Source organism: Panthera pardus, unplaced genomic scaffold (assembly GCF_024362965.1).
Source record: "Panthera pardus isolate Hobbes unplaced genomic scaffold, ASM2436296v1 HiC_scaffold_21, whole genome shotgun sequence".
Classification (NCBI taxonomy): Eukaryota; Metazoa; Chordata; class Mammalia; order Carnivora; family Felidae; genus Panthera; species Panthera pardus.
The window spans coordinates 66958093-66980297 of NW_026526777.1; the positions used below are offsets into that span (position 1 = coordinate 66958093).

A 22205-nucleotide genomic window follows, 5' to 3' on the forward strand; every position below is an offset into this window, starting at 1 on the left:
GGCTCGGGTCATGATCTCGCAGTCCTGTGAGTTCGAGTCCCACGTCAAGCTCTGTGCTGAAAGCTCAGAGCCTGGAGCCTGCTTCAGTTTCTGTGTCTCCTTGTCTCTCTCTGCCCCTCCCCAGCTTGCACTCTGTTTCTCTCCCAAAAATAAATATTAAGAAATTAAAACAAAACAAAACACGCTCTATAAATGGATGAAACAATGAATTTAAGTAGGGTTTTCAACACTGACTGGCTCTACTGACGCTCGGGATCAGATCAGTCTTTGCTGAGGAACGGTCCTATGCGCTGTGGGATGGTAAACTGCATCCCGGGCCTCTGTCTACCTGATGTCACTAACACCATCTCCCTCCAGGAGCAACAACCAAAAATGTCCTGAGACATCATCAAAGATCCCCTAAAGGGCAAACGTCACCCCTGGTTGAGAATCACCGGTACAAAGGTTGAGGGGAAACTCTACCAAGGAGAATCATGCGGTCATCCCCTGGACCTACTGATCACTAAAGGTGAAACGAGACACGACGTGCCTCCTGACGGGACACAGTATGAAACACCCAGCACTTCTGAGGTATCCCTGCCAGATGTCACATCTGACTCTAGTCAGAACTAACTTACATTTGCAGAAAATGCAAAATGTAAATGACACCACGTGTAAACACTCCGATAATTCAAAAATGTAGGGCATCCTACCAGATTAACTTCTTCAGCAAGGCAGTGGTACTACAAATAGAAAAGGAGAGGCAAGAGGGAGGACCACTCTATGTTCAAGGAGATACGAGATGTAACTCACATGTGATGCATGGACCTTGTTTAGATCCAGACTCAAACAATACAAATGCAAAAAGTTGCCCTAGAGGCCATCATAGCAATCTGACTTACGGATTAGTTACTAGACTACACCAAGGAGTTATTATTAATGTAGTCTGGACTGGTAATGGCATTGTGACTATATAGTGAAACAGCCATTATCTGCTTTAAATTAATTCAGAAGCAAAGGTAGGGGAGAAGGAAAAGAAAAAAAAAGACACTCATGGTAAGTTCTGAAATCAAACTTGAATTTAGGTTGACGGACGTGGAAATTCTTATATTCTTCTATCTACCAGAAGATGTCTGAAATCTTTCATAAAAAGGAAAAATACTCAGGCCCATGTAGTGATATAACCCTTGTGCAAGGGCAGATTCCCTCAATGCTGTTGTTATGAAGAGGGGAAAAATCACGTATTGTACTTGAACGATTACCCTCCTGATCCCTTCCACTTCTGATTATTTTTCCAAAGAGCAAGTGACTAAATTTTGCCAAAATAAATAGCTCATACAATGGAATAATGTAAACTTACTCTTACTCAAGAGAGTAAGATAGACTCTACTGTACTGATGTGGAAAGATGTACAATACCATTAAGGTTGAAAATATCATAAAACAGTATTTATAGTATAATAAACATCAGGAATTTCATTTTCTATGTTAGGTGTATACAATGAAGTCCAAATAGTTATAATCATAACTATTTATCTTTTATAAGCAAAAAAACCAATTTTGCATTAAACCCCAATTTTTTATTCAATGGCTTTATAATTCTTGTAACTGAGAAATGATTCCGATCTCTGATCACGATCCAAAGAATTCCATTATAAAAACTATCCTTGCCCTGAATTCCACTACTGGTTGTGGACTTCTGAAATAAAGGATGTTCTAACTTTACTATTTTGGTCTGAAGAGAGCTTTAATTATGAATACAATCATATTGATTAGCCTCACATCTAGAAGGATGTTATCTACAAAACTCTGAAACAAAACCCCATCAAGACCATTTAACTTCTCTACCAATTTTCTGTAAAGAGCAGTTTAAGCATTTCTAATATTCTATAAATTCACTTTCAGTTACTATGATTTCTGCGAGTCAATTCTTTTCATTAACTTTACCCAGAGTTTATCAGATCTTTGTACATATCAAAATTACAGATACAGTTTTTATCATTGTGAGGTTTTTAAATTTTTTAATGTTTATTTATTTTTGAGAGAGAGAGACAGAGTGCAAGCAGGGTAGGGGCAGAGAGAGAGAGAGAGAGAGAGAGAGAGAGAGAGAGAGAGAATCTGAAGCAGGCTCCAAGCTCTGAGCTGTCAGCACAGAGCCCGATGTGGGGCTTGAACTCATGAACCATGAGATCATGACCTGAGCTGAAGTTAGATGCTTAACCAACCGAGCCACCCAGGCACCCCCAGGGTTATTTTTTTTTAAGTGTACATGTAACCATTATTTCTGCCAAATCAAGTATTTTTAAGTCATACTACATAAATTGGTAAAATATAAAATGTTCAGAAATCTGATTTGGCTTTTAAATTTCTGGTTAAATATAATTTTTACTACTTGCAGTTACAATCAGTTTTACTACACACTGACAATTTTTATTAGTTATGCTCATTATAAATTGGGATAAAACAATGATCGTTTGTAGTAGTAAGTCCTTTTAAAGAAGATTAGACCTCGGGGCACCTGGGTGTCTGAGTTGGTTAAGCATCTGACTTCGGCTCAGGTCATGATCTCGCGGCTTGTGGGTTTGAGCCTTGCATTGGGCGCTGTGCTGACAGCTCAGAGCCTGGAGCCTGCTTTGGATTCTATGTCCTTCACTCACTCTGCCCCTCACTGCCTCATGCTCTGTCTCTCTCTCTCAGAAAAATAAATAAAACATTAAAAAAAGTTAAAAAAAAAAAAATGATCGTTTGTATCTTTCTTAGCTGATCCATAGATAGAGATCTGCCCTAATACAGGACTGCTTTAAAAATCAAGAATGTTCTCAAGATTAAATGGTCCTTTCATGAAACTTTATAATACATACATTTTTTAAAAGGCTTTTAGATTAGCTCTCCTCCCTGCATAAACCAATCTTATAAAAGCCCCAGAAAAAGACAAAGAGGGGTGCCTGGGTGGCTCGGTCGGTCAAGCGTCCAACTTCGGCTCAGGTCATGATCTCACAGTTTGTGGGTTCGAGCCCCGCATCAGGCTCTCTGCTCTCATCCCAGAGCCTGGTGCCTGCTTTGGATTCTGTGTGTGTCTCTCTCTCTGCCCCTTCCCCACTCATGCTTTGTCTCTCTTCCTCTCTCAAAAATAAATAAACATTAAAAAAATAAAAAAATAAAAAAACTGAAAGCACTTGATAAAGAAGAGATTTATAAAAGAAAAACATTAGTATTAAAGGAGAAAAATTGTCTCTCCTCACTTTTTAAAAATCTGAGTAGCATTAATTCTATTTTAGGATGTCATTCTGTGAAAGAAAACCTTCAATTACCGTGTTATTTCCTATTATATCACTTTATTTCTGCCTTGGTCTTACCGCAGACACGTAATCAGTGTGCCAAAAACAGTGTGCTAGATCCGACACACTGGATAATTTTATACTGTCTGATAACAATCAAGATTCTATACCTTCAGCCCTCCTCCTGGCGTATACGTAATAACACCTATTGTTCAAGTGTGTATCTAAAGCAAATCTGGACCTCAATCTCTTTCAAGACCTACTTTAGTACCTCACCAATAAACAGAGTAACTCACGCAAAAGTCTCCACAGTGCCCCAAAACACTAATACAATAGGTCCAAGCCGTGAAAGAAACAAAGGTACACAGAAGCTTCTATATAAATATTTTTCACTGTTTAAGAAAAACCGGTCCGTGAGGGGTGCCTGGGTCCGAAGCTTCCGACTTCGGCTCAGGTCCTGATCTCGCGGTTCGTGGGTTCGAGCCCTGCGTCGGGTCCTGTGCTGACAGCTCGGAGCCTGGAGCCTACCTTGTATTCTGTGTCTCCTTCTCTCTCTGCACCTCCCCCGCTGGCACTCTGTCCCTCTCTCTCTCAAAAGTAAATAAACATTAAAAACAAAAAAGAAAAAGGAAAACCGGTCCGTTGCATCAGAATATGCAGGCGCTCAGTCCGAGGTTCCAAATAATTACCTGACGCATCCACTTCATTCTGGCCGCACGAGTCATCCAAACACAAGTCAATGAGGAGGACCCGTCCGACGTCCGTCACCACAGCCGCCACACCGAAGAGCCACCGCAGGCCAGGGTGCAAATGCTGAGTGCTCGCGCTGGCTCCACCGTGGTTAATAACAGGCTCGATGGCAGTTACCTTGGAAGCAGAAAGTGAAAAAATACAATGAAACAACAGAAAAATCTGGAGGTTGGAGCAGGTTACTAGCTATAATAGATTTAAACATTTTCTAACAGAGAATTATAAATTTGTATTTGACTTGTGGATCTGAGTAACATAATGAAAACTCCAGGTACAATAGAAATGACACCATCATTTCACCATATAAAATGTACAGCTGGAATAATAGTCGACGTTTATGAAAACTTACACGCCAGGCCTTGTACTAACTGGTTCACGTAACACTCACGGTAACCCTGGATATTGGATTCTGCATAATTGTACCTGTTAAAGATGAAGCACCCTGAAGCCTAGAAAGTTTAACTTGGGTTATTTAAACTCCAACCTAGATTTTTCTCTTTAAAACTGTCAACCAGCTACTCCTTCATCATATAGCCTGTTCTCCTGAGGAAGAGTAAAAAGAAATCTTGATCAAGAAAAATTTACGGGTTTACTCTTTAAAAATAAAAGTCCTGTTTATGCCTTAAAGCCTGAAGAGGTCTAACCTTTATTTTTATTTATTTTTTTAAACATTTTTTAATGTTTATTTATTCTTGAGAGAGACAGAAGAGATAGAACGTGAGCAGGGGAGGGACAGAGTGAGACAGGGACACAGAATCTGAAGCAGACTCCAGACTCTGAGCGAGCAGGGCTCGAACGCACGAACCGTGAGATCATGACCTGAGCCGAAGTCAGACACTCGACTGACTGAGCCGCCCAGGTGCCCCTCATGGTCAAATTTTAAATGTCTGTACCTAATAGTCTGTATTTTATTTGCTAGTTCACTTCCTTTCAGTTTCCTATTAATTCACAAAAATTGGGTATGACATATGAAAACTGAGTACTTAGTGATTTCTATTGTAACGCTGATGAATGTCCTAGAAAGAAAAGAGGAAATTTACTATCAATGGGTTATGCATTCATGTCAGAGTGAAAAGTTTGTTTCAGGCTGTAACTTATTATTACAGAAAAAGCCTGGCTGTCTATAGCTCATTGGTATACAGAACATTCTACAGAGTTTCTAACTCTGAAAGCTGTGATTTCACGGATTGTCTTTCTCGTCTAACTTCTGGTAATAATGTCGACAAATACTAAAGCCCAGTCTCTTCAATCCTCTCAGAATGGTCAAGAAATCCAACTCAGTTTGCGTTCCTCATACAAATACCATGTGAATTAACTGATAATGGTACCTTAATTAATTTTAAAATGAGACACTTAAAAGCAAACAAATTTAAGAGGGGATACTGTGCCCTGGCCCCAAATCAACTAGTTGACCAAATGCTTCTGAAGGTATCTATCACTCCCCTCCCAATCTTTCCCTTCTGTATTCCGTCTTCTATGGGACACCAAGCATCCACGCAAGGGAGCCACCAGGAACCTACCCACCGCTTGTTCCTTCTCAAGTGCTCTCATCCAAGTGATCGGCAGGGCCGGTCCGTGTTACCTCCTGAGTGTACTCTACTTCTGTGCCGTCCTCTCCACATCCACGGTCATTTCCCTGTCCGGTTCCTTATCATCAGCTACCTGAACTACTCCGATCCAACGAGCTTTTGATACTAGAGTTCTGCTTTGCACTTAAAATGACTTCACCAAAGACTTCAGGTGGAGGTCACTAACTGCAACACGTCCATTCACTCTCTCAACCCTCACCATTCCTAGACCCCACCTCCTCTGTCCCCTCCCGCAGCCATTCTAAATAAGCCCAGTTCCTAAATGTTCCACATACTAGGACTTTTTACATGCTGGTCTCTTTGCCTAAAATGTCCAACCTCTATAAGCAGAAATCATCCAGGTGTTTCCATGTTCCGTGTGCTTGAGTTTATCAAACAAAATACTTACTGGATTTAGGCTGTAATCTTATTACCTGTCTTTTCCCACTAGATGACTAGCTTTTTCAACAGCATAGACCAAGTTCTATTTATCTCCAAAATTTAGGACACAGCTTGACTGACAGTAAGCACTCAATAAACTGCTAAATTAATTCTGACTTTAAAATCAACACTGGCAAGTAAGTACATTTAAGATACCAGGCTATGACCACTTCAGACCCCAACACTGCCCACTGCATCAGTTTCCTCAAACTGTGAAAACATAGTATTTTGACATTTACCTCCCTTTTAACTTTAAAAATTCTATTCTAGGGGCGCCTGGGTCATTCAGTTAAGGGACTGACTTTGGCTCAGGTCACGATCTCCCTGTGAGTTCGAGCCCCGCCTCGGGCTCTGTGTTGACAGCTCGGAGCCTGGAGCCTGCTTTGGAGTCTGTGTCTCCCTCTCTCTGCCCCTCCCCTGCTCACATTCTGTCAAAAATGAATAAATGTTAAAAAAAATTTATTTTTATTTTTCTTTTAGTATTTATTCTTGAGACAGAGAAACAGACAGTGCGAGAGTGCGTAAGCAAGGGAGGGGCAGAGAGAGAGAGAGAGAGAGAGAGACCCAGAATCCGAAGCAGGCTCCAGGCTGTCAGCACAGAGCCCGAGGCAGGGCTCGAACTCACGAATCGCGAGATCATGAACTGAGCCGAAGTCGGACGCTTAACCGACTGGGCCACCCAGGTGCCCCCCAAAATTTTTTTAAATGAATCCATTATTTAAATATCATTTGACTCTTAAAAAAACAACAACAAACATTCAACTCTTAAACAACAGTAAAGACATATTTCCCCCACTGCTCCAAGGCTACAGTCTCAAATTAAAAAGAAAAAACAAACCGAAAAAACACTATAGTAATGAATATTTTAATATAAACTTCCAGTGTCCTCGTAAAACACAAGTGAAGACGACAAGACACAGATGACCCTCTTCATACAAAAGAGCATCAGAACAACTAGGTCATCCCTATTTTCACTTTGCAATTTTCTAACCAAGTATAAAAAGTTCTATTTGTTACTTGTTATCGAAAAGAACTTAACGTTCTTTCTTAAATTTTTTTTTTTGTAGAGAAATTTAATTTTTATTATTGATAAAAAAGTAAATGAATGACATATATTGAGTAGTCAGGGGAAATTTAAAAGAATACCTCAAATGTTGGAATTTATATTATTATCAATTTTTGTATTACTGCATGAAGTAATTGCATAAATTACTGAATGGCTCCATGATAATCTAGACATCTAGTCCACAGCATTATTAAATTTTTTTTTTAATATTTATTTATTTTTGAGAGGCAGAACGTGAGCAGGAGAAGGGCAGAGCGAGGGAGACAGAATCCGAAGCAGGCTTCACGCTCTGAGCTGTCAGCACAGAGCCCGACGCGGGGCTCGAACCCACGAACCGTGAGATCATGACCTGAGGCGAAGTCGGACGCCCCACCGACTGAGCCCCCCAGGCGCCCCAAGAAATTAATGTTCTTTCGATAACATACTGCCTTTAACCTCTGTATTTTGAACTTTTAATGAAAAACAACGATTCCACAAAAGTAAATGAATTATAAAAATGTATAGCTCAATGAATTTTCACAAAGCGAACACACCTGTGTGACCAGCAGGGGCTTAGTTCTGAAAGCAGAATGCTCACGAATCTTAAGCAGTACCTACCCGGGGCTCCTGGGTGGCTCAGTCGGTTAAGCGTCTGACTTCGGCTCAGGTCATGATCTCACGGTTTGTGAACTCGAGCCCCGAACTGGGCTCTGTGCTGACAGCTCAGAGCCTGGAGCCTGCTTTGGACTGTGTGTCTCCCCCTCTCTCTGCCCCTCCTGTGCTCATGTTCTGTCTCTCAATAATAAATTAGCGTTAAAAAAGAAATTATTAAAAACAAAAAACAGTACCTACCCTTCCAGGAAGAACAACGGCTTTAACCACTCTGGACACACCAAGGTCATAAAGGCAGAGAACACTCCCTTCTGCTTCCTCTAGTCCGATTAACAACCCGGTTCTCTTCTGCCAGGAGAACTCCTTCATAGCCAGGACGACAGGAGGCTGCTGACTCACTCCATTGAATCGATATGCAGACAACCGCGCTCCTGTGAGAAAGTTTACTACCTCAAGTTGTGGACCACAAGCCAGGCAAGCAAGTGCGTTTCTCCCTAGAAGAAGAAGAAAACAGCAAAAACATTGCTTATTTCGAGGTACACCGCGTAACTAGACAGAAGTTAGATGTTTTACACATATGACACGTAGCTCATTATGTATAACTTGACGCATTATCTCTAAAGTGAAATCTAACCATTTATAGAACACAGTGGTCCAAAGATGAGTAAAATATATTAGACAACTATTATCTCAATGATAAAGTGAACATTTGGGTAAAGGCACCACGCTATCTGCTAAAACAGACCATCTCATTTAGTCCTTGTCACACCCCAATACAGAGAAAAAGCACCTGGACTTTCACACGGTTAACTAACGTGTCCCCAGCCATATGGCTACAAATACCGCGGCCAGAAGTGCATCACAAGCCTAACTCCACAGCTCACACTTTCAATACATTATACCTCAAGAGTTAAACGAGGCGCTCCGAGGCTCATACAACGTAACCCATGAGTCTATCCCCGAAGAGTTCAAAATCTAACTGAGAAGACAAGACATAACTAGTATAACAATAGGAAATGCCAGAAGCCCTTCTGAACCCCTCACCAGCCATGTTTGGATCTTATCATGTACACAACGTAAAGTAATCGGAGCTTTTTAACCTATCTGATTCCTGTTTTCAAATGTTACCCTCGCTGCTAAGCAGAAAAGGGACAAGAAGGAGCACAGGACACAGGTGCGGAGACGACACCCTATGCCTGGTCGGCGACCGTGAATGAAAAAAAAATGGACTGACTAGAGATTCATCTTAGAGACAGGACTAAAAGGCTGTGCTTGCTGATGAAGATATGGGGAGGAAGTAAAACAAGAATCAAGAACAGACTCGAATTTTCCCTTGAGCAGCTGGGTCAATGGTAACTTGTAAATCTGTGAGGTCTACCACGCATCCAAGTACACAGCTGGATAAGCCAGGTTACAGCTACGGGAGCCTCTACGGTTTAAGGAAATAGCGTGGCACAACGGGCACCCAGAACACATGGATTCAGAGATAATTTTCACCACTTGCTATCGGCCCAACTGGGAGCAGGTGACTTAACCTATTGGATTCTTAGCTGCACAGAAGAGTGTCTACTTAGAAGAGTCTAATATCTCAGTTGAAGTTGTTACAGTGCCTGGCACGACAGTAAGTACCGTCACTACTGTCAATATTCAAGAGGTTGGCACTGTAAATAGCCACGTGACCCATATGTCTTACTGTCTACCCGCCAGGATGGATGGCTGTGAAATTCATTTTCAGAAAAGGCGCCTGCAGCACCTTTCGCTAGACTGAAATCCACAATTTGATGGCTACTCCGGTATGGTTTTCTGTTCTATTATATGACCAAAACTATCTATTAATATCTTGTTCAAGTTAATGGAATTAATAAGTAAGACTTTCTGGATACTACTCGGGGCCCTACAATCAGATTTTTCTACTCTAAGACTATTCAGATTCTAATCCAAATTCATCACCAATAAAACTTACTGATTATAAAGAAATAACAGCTGTGTATTATTTCTGCCTTCTAAATATGAACACTCGATATTAAACATTCAATACTAAAAGATATAGCATATACGTAGTGTAGAGATAAAAAACGCACAGCATTTTTAATAAGGAAAAACCCACCCAAGGTCACCGGAAATGTGTTCTCGAGTATTCGGGTGTTATTACACATGCAGCTGTAGCTGCTAGATGTTTACCTAAGACGACTACAACTGGGTGTCGCGGTTTTCTCCCACGTTAAAGGAAATTACAATACGTGCTTATTATTCTCTTACAAATCAATCACATCAGTAAATTTTCAGTAACGTTATTTTACCTGGAGTGAGCTTGCCATGAAGCACACATTCTGACGTCACTCCATCTTCCGCAAAGGCTTGCACGGTCACCTCTGGCAAGCGCAGGAGAGCCGTCACCTGTGCTGTTAGGCCGCGCATGCTTTCACTGTAAGTATTTGTAAGAGATAACATTATATTCGTACTACAATATGCCTAAGCCAGAAGAAAAAAAGAAACAGCCACCACACGAGAGTAAATAAACTAAAACTAAAATCTGATCATAAAACACATTTTATGTGCTTCTGGGTCTGAGGTACTCCCTCCTAATAAAATGTTTCCCAACGGCTTTTGGAGTGAAGATTTATTAAGCCAGATGGCCTAAGGATATACATGATTCCCCAGACTGTTTGAAGCCTGGTTCTGTGCAATTAATCTTATTGCCTGACTTACTCTGAAAGAACACTTCACACACAAACAGGAAAAGCTGATGAATTTTACAAAAACTACTGCTACGGGAAAGGGGGAGAAAGTCCACAAAAAGAGTCCAAATACACAATAATCTCAGGAATTGAGTTTGGGACAGATCTTTAACTGGATAGAAAAAAAACTGAAAATTATCTTTCACTTCCAACGTATAGAAGATCAGATTGCTGGAATGACCCTTCTATTGTCAACGACCAAAAATAATGGTTAAAATACCACTTGTTGAATGAAATCGGCAACGTCAAACACGAAGAGACGGCAGGAATTTTGGAAATTAGCTACCAAATCCACTGCCGGTGACTGTGATCTTCTTCTGAGACTCTTGAGATCCACGGAGGCAGAAGGTAAAGCCAAGGGCTGGCAGAGCCAAGGCAAGCTAAGAGCCCCCCCACTGAACTCCACAGGCTGTATCATCGGCACCGAGGCCAGCGAGAAAAGCACCCAGTGTGCAAGACGGGAGCAATAATGCTGCCCGTTTTGACCATGACTGTGAGTCTCTATTCAGAAAATTTCCCTTCACACAAATTGGTGGCCAGAATTCAAGCTACGTTATCTGAAAACACCCAGGGAAGGATTTCTTATAAATTTTTCTCAGGTTGGTAATGCTCCACACAATCCACAGAAACCACCAAACAGTCTCCAGAATCTCAAAGAATTCTCAAAGATGAAATTCCAAGAAAATGAGCTCACAGTCAAATAACAAACTGTAACAAGGATACCATGATCAACAGCCAGCAGAATCTGCTTCAGATGTTGAAAACGATCAGAGAACAGAAATTACGTTTAATAGGTTTAAAGAAATCAAAGTTCTAGCTTGCTAATGAGGAAGAAACTTCACAAAAATAATGAAAAGTAGTCAAGCAGATTTGACAAAAACTAGAGAACTTATGGAATAAAAAATTAAGTAAAATTGAGAACTCAACGGAGAAAAAACCTCAATGGAGTTATAAGAACTGTGGCATATGCAACAAGATGGAAAAACGCCAGAGTACGACACTAAACAATAAAAGGAGAAAATACACGCAGAATGATTACATTTACATAGAGTTAAAAAGGCTGTGAAACTAAGCAAAATAATACCTAAGAATACAAACATGTATAGCAAAACTATGAATAAAACAAGGAAACCATAAACACAAAAACCCAACAGTAGTTTAAGAGGGAAAGGGACGGAAACGCAAGGACTCCAAAGTAATGTTCTTTCTCTAAAACCCCACAGTGAGCAGACACGTATTCACTGCACCAAGATTCTTTGTAACTTACAAATATTCTTTTTCATATCCACTCAGCAAATAGTCCTTTTGTACCTAAAGTCAACAAAAACCAAATCAAAAAATAAGTAACATCGCATACTAGAAAGAGAAAGAGAGCCCCAAAACTCTTGCAGAACCTAAGACAGAGAAAAAGAAATGAGCAGTTGGAAGTTATAGCCAAGACGGGCGCCTGGCTGGCTCAGTCGGTGAAGCATCCAACTCCTGATCTTGGGACTGGGAGTTTGAGCCCCCAATTGGGTAGAGATTACTTAAAAATAAAGTCTTAAAAAAGTTAGAAACGAGAGAGGGAGAAGGGCCAACATATGTTTATTCCAAATCCCTCAGAATATAACATTAAATGATAAGGTAGAAGCAATATTCTGAAAGATACTTCTCAGACTTGGACACACCAATTCTTTGGAATCAGGAGGACCAGTGAATCCTATACAGAATAAAAAGAAATGACTTTTCAACAACAGTGAAAGCCAGAAGTCTGGAATATCTTCAAAATTCTAAGCAAAAATAGCTGTCAACATATAATTATAGATCACTGAAGTTATCGTTAGATATGAAACACGTTTTTAGAAAAACAGAGTTCACCACAAATAAACTCTCCCTTAACGAGAGTTTGAAAAGATTATCTATAGAAGGCTTCAGGTAGAATGGTGATCCGATAAAAGATCTGAGATGCAAAGAGATGCAGATATCTGCAGTGGGTTCCCTGAATCTTCATATGATCAGCGTAAGCATGTAAGGAAACCACCAGAGGCCAAGGAATGGATCACTGGAAAAACAGAAGGGAAACAGTCCCTAAAGCTTACAGAAGGCCAGGAATAGCTCCAGAATGGAAAAGCCTTATAATACATGAGGACTGAGTAGAGTACTTGGAATGGTGTTGATTGCTTCAGTGGGGGCGGGGGGGGGGGGGGGGGGGGGGGTAAAATTAGCCCTTGTCTAATACTCATTCTGGTCCTGTATAAACAAAAGCAAGCCTCAAAACAATCAAACTGTTTCCAAATAACTAAGCTGCACCCTAGAACAAGGAAGCCTCAAGAATATATAAAGGAATGCAAAAAAATATTCAGTACTCAAGAAAGTGAAATTCACAGTATCTGGCAGCCAGTCAAAAATTGTCAGGCATGCAAAAGAAGTGGGAAAATATGACCTATAATAAGGGGGGGGGCGGGGGCCTAACCAATAGAAACAGACCAGGAAGTGACACAGAAGTTGGAATTACCAGATGAGGACTCGAAATCAGTTATTCTAGCTATAATCCCCATGTCCAAGAAGACAGAGGAAAGCATAAGCACATCAAGGAAAGACTCAGACTCAGAAGATATTTAAAAAGACTAAGTCAAACTTCTAGAGATGAGAAATATGCTGAAAGAGATTCATAGACAGACACAGAAAGTATTACTGAATGTAAACATCCACAATAGAAATGATCTAAAATGAAGCACCAAGAGAAAAAAGGCTGGGGCAGAAAGGGCAAGAACAGAGCATCAGTGGGCTGTGGGACAATATTAAGTACCCTAATATATGCAAAAGCAATCTCCAAAAAGAGAGAATAGGTATATTTCAAAACTATCGGCCAACATTTTCCAAATTTGATGAAAACTATAAACCCACCATCAAAAAGGTCGCTAAACCTCAAGCACCAGAAACACGAAGAAACTCCCCCCCAATACATCCTCATCAAGGGACAAAATCTTAAAAGTGTCACACTGCAAAGAGGAAAAAGGTAATAATGACAGGAGACTTCTTGTGGAAAATGATGCAAGCCAGAAGACAATGGAACAATAACTGAAAGAAAACAATGGAACTGAAAAAAAAAAGCTGTCAGGCTAGAATTCTACATCCAGTGAAAACATCACTTAAATACAGAAAACAAAATGAGGGTTGATGGGGGTGGGAGGGGAAAGGTGATGGGCATTAAGGAAGGCACTTGTTGGGATGAGCACTGAGTGTTATATACAAGTCATGAATCACTGGCATCTATTCCTGAAGCCAAGACTACACTGTATGTTAGCTAACTTGAAAATACATTTAAAAAAAAAAGGTAAAATAAAGTAGATCTGCACTACAAGGAATGTTAAAGAAATTCCTTCAGGACGAAATAAAATGATACCAAATGGAAATCTAGATCTACACAAAAGAATACAGACCACCAAAAACTGGCAATTATCTCCTTAGAAGACAATTATCTATTTGAAGCAAAAATGACAGTAATATATGTAATTTATAACATATTTACAAGTTAAACAAATGACAATAACACAAGGCTTTGAGAGGAGAAATGGAAGCACAGTTACAAAGTTCTTATACTGTATGTCAAATGCTCTAATGCTGTTTGAAGGTAGACGGCAATAATTTAAAGATGTACACAGTAAACCTTTGAACAACCACTGAACACACACATGCACTGAACTACATCGCTAATTTACCAGTGAAAGAGATAAAATATCACCATAAAAACTTAATCCAACAGATGGCACAAAAAGAGGGAAAATGAAAGAACAGATGGGACAAAAAAAAAAAATGGAAGATGGTAGATTTAAACCTAGCCATATTACATCCACATTAATGAAATGACTTTAACGTTCCAATTAAAAAGCAGACTGTCAGATTGAATTTTTTTTTTTTAAAGCAAGAGTTTAAGTAAAAAGGCTAGCTAGGTTGAAAGTAAAAATGGAAGCTAGATCACGCTACCACTGATTAAAAAAAAAAAAGGGTAGGGGCGCCTGGGTGGCGCAGTCGGTTAAGTGTCCGACTTCAGCCAGGTCACGATCTCGCGGTCCGTGAGTTCGAGCCCCGCGTCAGGCTCTGGGCTGATGGCTCGGAGCCTGGAGCCTGTTTCCGATTCTGTGTCTCCCTCTCTCTCTGCCCCTCCCCCGTTCATGCTCTGTCTCTCTCTGTCCCAAAAATAAATAAAAAACGTTGAAAAAAAAATTAAAAAAAAAAAAAAAAGGGTAGAACAGCCATATGAATATCAAAGTAGAATTCAGAGCAAAGAATATTACCAGGGATAAAAAGGTTCATTTCATTATGATACAGTGTTTAACTCACCAAGTGAACATTAACAATCCTGAACATTTATATTGAATAGAGCTTCAAAATAAATAAGGCAAAAACTAGGAGCTGAAAGGAGAAACATAAAAACCCACAGCTGTAATTGGAGATTTCATCACGTCTCTCTCCACAAGTGATAGAACAACTAAACAGAAGAGCAGTAAGGACACAAAAGACCTAAACACATCTGGCCAACCTGATTGATTTTTATAGATGATTCTACCCAAGAACAAAAGACTACACACTCTTTTCAAACGCACACAAATGATTTACCAAGATAGACTATATCCTGAGCCATAAAATCTCAAATTTAAAAGGATTCAAATCATACAAAGCCTTTCCTCTGCTCACAAGGAAACTAAAAAGCAGTAAAACATCTGGAAAATTTACAAATATCTGGATACTAAATAACACACTTCTAAATGAGCCATGGATCAAAGAGATCAAAAGGGAAATGAAAGTACTTTGAACTGAATGAAAATGAAAACATGACGTATCAAAATTTGTGTGATGCATTATAAAGCAGTACTTAGAGGGAAAGTGATAGCACCAAACCTCTGTAAGATTTCAGATCAGTAACCTAAGCTTCCACCTTTAGAAACTAGACAAATAGGAACAAATTAAACCCAGCATCAGCAGAAGGAATAAAAGAGTTGAATTTAATGAAACAGAAAAATCATAATAATAAAAAGAAAAAGAAGTGAAATCAAAAGCTGGTTGCTAAGAATTAAAAACAAAAAACAAAAAACAAAAAAACTACCAACATAAAGAAATAGATTAACAAAAGTGAGAGACCAGAGACGGAACTATTTCACTTATGACAAAAATAAATTTTCTTCTTTATCTCATTGTGCAAATTTAACTGTGATATGTCTTGTTGTTGACCTGCTTTTGTTGATCTTATTGGGAGTTCTCTGTGCCTCCTGGATTTGGATATATTTCCTTCTCCAGATTACTTAAGTTTTCAGCAATGATTTCTTCAAATAAACCTTTGCCCCCTTTTCCCTGTATTCTTCTGAGACTTCTATGATACGAATGTTATTATGCTTTATGGAGTCACTGAGTTCCCTAAGTCTACATTCGTGATCCAATATTTTTTCTTTCCCTCTTCTTTTCAGCTTACTTTCCATAATTGTATCTTCTGTATCACCGATTCATTCTTCATCTTCTTCCATCACATCCAATTGGTTTCACATCTTTGTTACAATATTTTTTATTTCAGCCTGACTAGTTTTTACACCTTTTATCTCTGGGGTAAGGGACTCCCTGGTGTCTCCTATGCTTTTCTCAAGCCCAGCTAGTATCCTTGAGATTGTTTTAAATTCTGGATCAGGCATATTACTTGTATCTGTTTCGATCAGATCCCTGGCCATGACCTTTTCTTGCTTTCTTTTGAGATGAATTCCTCCATCTTGACATTTTGTCTTAGGGCTCTGTCTTCTTCTCTGTTAGGAAAGCCTAACACACCGCTCCTTAGAGTAATGCCTATCCTAAGAAGAGGTCATATACTATCCAAGGCCTGGCACTTCAGGAAGCGTCTCTGGTGTATGCTGTGTGCACTTGGCTGCTGTGTTTTGGCTGCTCTCTCAAATCAGTCCTCTGCAGAATTTCTCCTCGCCTGAGTGGGGAGTGTTTGGACCTTGGTCACAGTGTGGCGAGTTTCAACTAGGGTCCACTCTGGTCTGCCTGCGAAAAGAGACCTGATGCTGTTTCCACTAGAGCTGAAGCTTTGCAACACTCTTGTCAGTAGACGTGGCACATGGGGGTGGAGGTGGTGAGGTTGTGTTGGTCTTCATGGGGAGAGGCCTGCCACACCGGTTCTCAGGCACACTCGCGGTCCAGCTTTTCTGTAAAAGTACTTCTCTCAAATTGATGTGTGATGTTCTCTCTGCTGGGCCCAGTCACAAGTGCATAATGCGGACAGATTTCTGTAAAGGTACATCCAGGGTGCAGCCATACTTCTCCAAAGCTCTGCCACTTTTGCTCTAACCAAACGCCTTTCAACTCAGGCTGGTAACAAGACAGCCTACAGCCACTTCAACACCACACATCCAAGCACACCCAACAGGTGCTCCTTTACAGCAATCCCAAATACACTGTAGATCTGTCCTACGGCCCAGAAATTTCCACAAAAGGTTAACAGTATAACAATGTTAGGTTAGTGTTATCCTTAGAAACTTGAAATTAAATGTGAAGACTCTAGAACTTTGAATTCTTGAAGGTGCTAACTTCTTTAGTGATCCTATTTAACCCCCCACACTCAAGGGATAATCAGTTTATCGATTCTGAATCTATTCCTTAATTCATTCAACCGAGACTAAATGCTTACCATATGCTAAAATGCACAAAAATGAAATGCTGAAATCCTAGCTTCCTCCTAAGTCTTTTTCTATCTTCATCTCACCATGTCCCCTCTTTATTCAATTGTTTCTCAGGATTAAGGTAACAATTAAAATCCACTTCTTGGTCCTGCAAGTTAATTACACTTAGCTTCTACCTACCTACAGGAATTTAAGCCTTTAGTCCGGAATGAGAGCAGGGTTCTCAAACTTCCACCCTACGCTGATGCCTGTCTCAAGAGTGAAAAGAATTTCTCAAAGCTCTCAAGGTGCTTCTCAAGGAGAAGTAGCAAGGTGAACAATAATCACAGGTTCCATGCAGAGTACTAGAAAAGGCAGGAACTTTGAATTAGAATGGCTTTAAGTCCAAGTCCTACCACTCACTGGTGCATGCAATGCTGCACTTCTATACGGTCTTCATGTCACACCCAAGCTTCTAGAAAAGGTGAATACTTCTCTCTCCAACTCTTAGCTTATCATAGTGCCCGACGTGAAGGAGTTCGAAAAGGTGTTCAGTGAATGAAAGAGAAAGTTGTTCAAATTTACAAGTTAGCCTTTGAATCTACAGGGGAAAAACTGGTTTCAAGCAAGCCCTTTCGAATCCCAAATTTAGTGTGAACTTTAACATTTTAAGCACAGTGAAGAGAACTTCTAAAAATTATACGATTAGAAAGAACATCCCATATAGACATGCATGTTCACAAACACACATTCAGCCGCCAAGCTCAGTATCGTACAAGATTAAGTAGAATCCCGGCCTTCGTGACATGCCAGCACTGGCAGCCTCTGAAAGGGAATTTAGAAAGTTTAAACACCTTCTCAAGGGCCAGGTAGGCAGAGCATGACGTGGTGCTGGCTGCCAATGAGCTAAAGATATTGTTCATCTTTTTGATAAAGCACAGATGGGTTATGTCACTCCCTTCTCCAAAGCCTCCAATGATTCCCTACTACGTATACAAAAACCAACAGCCTCGGGGCTCCTGGGTGGCTCAGGCGGCTGAGCGTCAGACTTCGGCTCAGGTCATGACCTCACAGTTCGTGAGTTTGAGCCCCGTGTCCAGCTCTGTGCTGACAGCTTGGAGCCCGGAGCCTGCTTCGCATTCCGTGTCTCCCTCTCTCTCTGCTTCTCCCCTACTCACACTCTGTCTCTCAAAAATAAATAAAGATTAAAAAAAATTTTTTTTTAATTAAAAAAAAAATAAAAACCGACAGCCTCAGCCTCAGGCAATGAAGGTCCTCTACAAGCTGGCAGCCCCAGACTATCTTTAGTGTTGCCTCCCCAAACCATCATCAGTTTGCTACAGCCTTGTACTTTCCCTCTTTTATGCTGTACCCTTTCCATCTCCATCTGCCAAGACCCTGTCCACCACTCAAACGCTAAATTCCCAGCGTGGTCTGGATAGACCCATCCTTTCCCACTTAATCGGATCTCTGAGCTCGCTCCTTTCCACCTTTAGGTAAGCAATCATAAATATTATTTTTGAAATTCATTACTTATGTTTGCCGGTCTTCCCCATCATCATATGAATTCCTACACGTCAAAAAGCATATCTTGTTCCTGTGAATTCCAGACAGTCACAATGCCTTGCAACTAACAGACCTAAAACACGGTGAGTCAGGACAGCCAGATACTAGCAGGGAACAGAAATAGACATGTTGAACAATAAAATCAATTTTTAAAAACTCAGTATTCTGAAAAACCAACAGGAAAACAACCCAATTTAAAAAATGGCCAGAGGCACCTGTGGCTCAGTTAAGCGTCTGACTTCAGCTCAGGTCCTGATCTCAGTTTGTGAGTTCGAGCCCCACAGAGCTCGGTGCTGCCGGCTCAGAGCCTGGAGCCTGTTCAGATTCTGTGTCTCCCTCTCTCTGCCCCTCCCCTGCTCGCCTGTGCGCGCTCACTCGCTCTCTCTCAAAAATAAACAAACCTTACAAGAACAAAAAATTTTTTTAAAAAGGCCAAAGGCCTTACCAGACACTTCACTAATGAAGATACGCGGATAGCAAACACATGAAAAGAAGCTCCACAGCATCTGTCATCAGAGAAATGCGTATTGAAACAATGAGATACCACCGCACACCTTTTAGAAGGGCCCAAATCCGGAACACTGACACCACCAAATGCTGGTGAGGGTGTGGAGCAACGGGAACTCTCCTTCACCGCTGGTGGAAACGGCCACTCTGGAAGATAATTTGGCAGTTTCTTTCAGAACTAAACATATTCTTACCATACGATCCAGCCATCATACTTCTTGGCATTTACTCAAAGGAGGTGAAAACTTATGTCCACACAAGAGACGACACAAAGGTGTTAAAACAGCTTTCCTCACAGGTATGAGGACTAAGGACTAAGGTGTCCTTTTGAATGTCCTTCAGAATGAACGAAGGGTTGACTAAATGGTGGAACATCTAGACAATGGAATTTGTTCAGTACTAAAAAGAAATGAGCACGGTGCCTTGCTGGCTTGGTTAGTAGAGCATGCAACTCTTGATCTCAGGGTCCTGAGTTGGGAGCCCCGCATTGGGCACAGAGATTACTTAAAAACCAAACAAATAAAACTTGGAAAAAGAAATGAGCTATCAAGCCATGAAAGGACATGGAGGAAACGCAAATGAATTCTTACTAAGTGAAAAAAGGCAACCTGAAAGGGCTCAGACTGCGCTGCATGATTCCAACTACATGACAATTCTGGAAAAAGCAAAACTATGGAGACGGTAAAAAAAAAAAAAAAAAAAAAAAAAAAAAAAAGCAGTGGTCGCCAGGGGTTAGCAGTGAGCAGAGGACGAGGCAGAGCACACAGAATTTCTAGAACAGTAAAAACTACTCTGAATGCTCCTAGCATGGTGGATCTATGTCATTATACACCTGTCCCAAACCCACAGAACACACACCACCAAGAGTGAACCCTAATACAAACTATGGACTTGGGTGACAATGACGTGTCTATGTGGGTTCATCAACGGTAACAAGTGTTCTACGCTAGCGGGGGATGTTGCTAATGGGGGAAAGTGTACCGAACTCCCTGTACCTACCACTCAATTCTGTGAGCAGAACGGCTCTAAAAAATGAAGTCTATTAAAAAGAAAAAGCTCACGGGGCACCTGGGTGGGTCAGTCGGTTAAGCGTCCAGCTCTTGGTATCGGCTCAGGTCATGATCTCATGGTTTTGTGCGTTTGAGCCCTGCACTCTCAGCGCTGAGCCAGCTTGGGATTCTCTGCCTCCCTCTCTGCCCCTCCTCCACCTGCGCTGTCTCTGTCTCTCTCAAAATAAAAATAAACTTAAAAAAAAAAAATGACTTTAAAAAGAAAAGGCTCAATATTGGGTTCCAGTACTGGATCCAACTTATTTTTAAGTATTTTTAAACACATGTTGTCTCCACATTAAGAAGCAAAACAAAATTCACAAAATTACTAGGAAAGATTTTATTAGCAACAGAATACCACAAATCAGTTCTGTAGAAAACATACATATGCTCGAAAGCAGCTGAATTCCACCAAAAAATTCAGTAATTCTAGTGTAACATATACTGAACAAACATCTACAGAACATTTTGTATGCATTTTTACTTTTTTTGGCTCTTTTCAGTAAAGACTAAGAATTATGATGCACATAGAAGCTGCCAGTGGACTCTGAAATCCCCAGCCTTGTAGTGGCTGCTCTTTCAAAGTTAACTCAAACATTTTTGAAGCTCCAAGCACTTTTAAAAAGTTGTGCCGGGAAGGGAATGCAAGGGCAGAGAGATGACCCGCTTCCTGACCTCAAAGAGTTGCGTTCTAGGAGATACATAATCAAGGACAGAATATTAGACACAAATAAATGCTACAAGAGAAGATAAATGATGTGGGAGAAGGGGAAATGAAAAAGTCCCTAGAAAAGATGGCATTTAAGCTGAGGAAGGTGTGAAATTTGAGAACTTGAAAGAAAGCAGGTACCGCGCCCAAGGCTCCAAGCAAAAGAGCAAGAAATACATTTCCAAGAAAATGGGCCCAGCAGTGGGGGAGCTTTCTGGAAGAGCTGAAGCACAGTTGAGACTGGACAGAACAGACGTATACTCTAGAGACCGCTGACCTAACCTGGGGAAGTCAGTCTTCCTTCTCAAGAAAAATGAGGAGTCCCTGAACATCTTCATGGTCAGAAGACAATGTTTATTTCCTCTTTAATCAAGAGGAGTCTATCCCCCAAGAACAATATTTTTTAAATGTATTTTAATTATTGCCGACTTGCGACCTGGGAACACTTCGGTAGTAGGTTGTGGGGAAAAACAAGGGGTCAAAAATTACAGGATGGAGAGAACGCAGACTTCTCCGGTGGCGTTTAACGCACTTAGAGCATCCCGCGGGCATTAACTTGAGCTGGGCTTGACATCCCCCGGTCACTGACCCAGACAGTCAAAGCTCATGAGAGCTTCTTAAAATCTGCTGGTTCTTTAGCATATTTTGAGAATCAACTGAAGTTCAGAGTTGCCGAGAGACCTGGGTTTTATCCTAAAGGACCCGGGTTCCTCCAAATACTTCTCAAACTGCCAATTTGAAAAAAGGTAACAGCGAGCATGGACCCCGCTGGCGCTGAGCACACACACCGCCGCCCCCACCGCCCCGCAGAAGTCAACTAGTAACAAAGTGACGGTCCTCAGGTTGGCAGGGGGGACACGGAAGGCAGATTAACAGCCGCTCCAAGACGTCCTGCGGTTCCACGCCGCACTTTTCCACTCCCCGCGCCCCCACTCACCCGAGCCAGGCCCAGGAGCATGTGGAGCGCACGCCGGCGCAGGAGCGGCCCCACGGCCCCGCAGGCCCGGCCGGGGACAGGCCGGCCAAGGTCTCCACCGCCCCGGAGAACGGCGCGGGCGGGACGCCGGCGGGGAAGTCGTGGGGGGTGGACCCCGCAACGCCTCTCCGCCGCCATGTGCTGCCGCTCTGCCGGGAGGTGGTTATGTAACCCGCTGCCGGAGGCCCCCCCCCCCCCCCCGACCCGGAACGCACCGCCCCCCGCCGCCAACCGCGTCCGCCCGCCGGCCGCCGCCCCGGCCGCGCGCGGGGAGGCCCGCGGCCCTGCGGCCCAGGCCGCGCGGACCCGCCCTCGCGCGCCGGCCCGGCCCCTCCCGCCCTTCCCCTACCTGCGCAGGGCGG

The 22205-nt window shown here is 41.7% G+C and overlaps 1 protein-coding gene across 1 annotated transcript in view; it reads right to left on the reverse strand.

Annotated features, from left to right (window-relative positions):
- Window positions 1-21971, reverse strand: part of AHCTF1 (AT-hook containing transcription factor 1) — a 78171-nt gene extending 56200 nt beyond the window's left edge. Inside the window, 5 exon segments of the mRNA XM_053909422.1 lie at window positions 3946-4123; window positions 7913-8166; window positions 9973-10097; window positions 19157-19256; window positions 21805-21971. Of these exon segments, the coding sequence (XP_053765397.1) occupies window positions 3946-4123; window positions 7913-8166; window positions 9973-10090 (550 nt within the window). The 5' untranslated portion in view covers window positions 10091-10097; window positions 19157-19256; window positions 21805-21971.
- Between the last annotated feature and the right edge of the window lie 234 nt (window positions 21972-22205).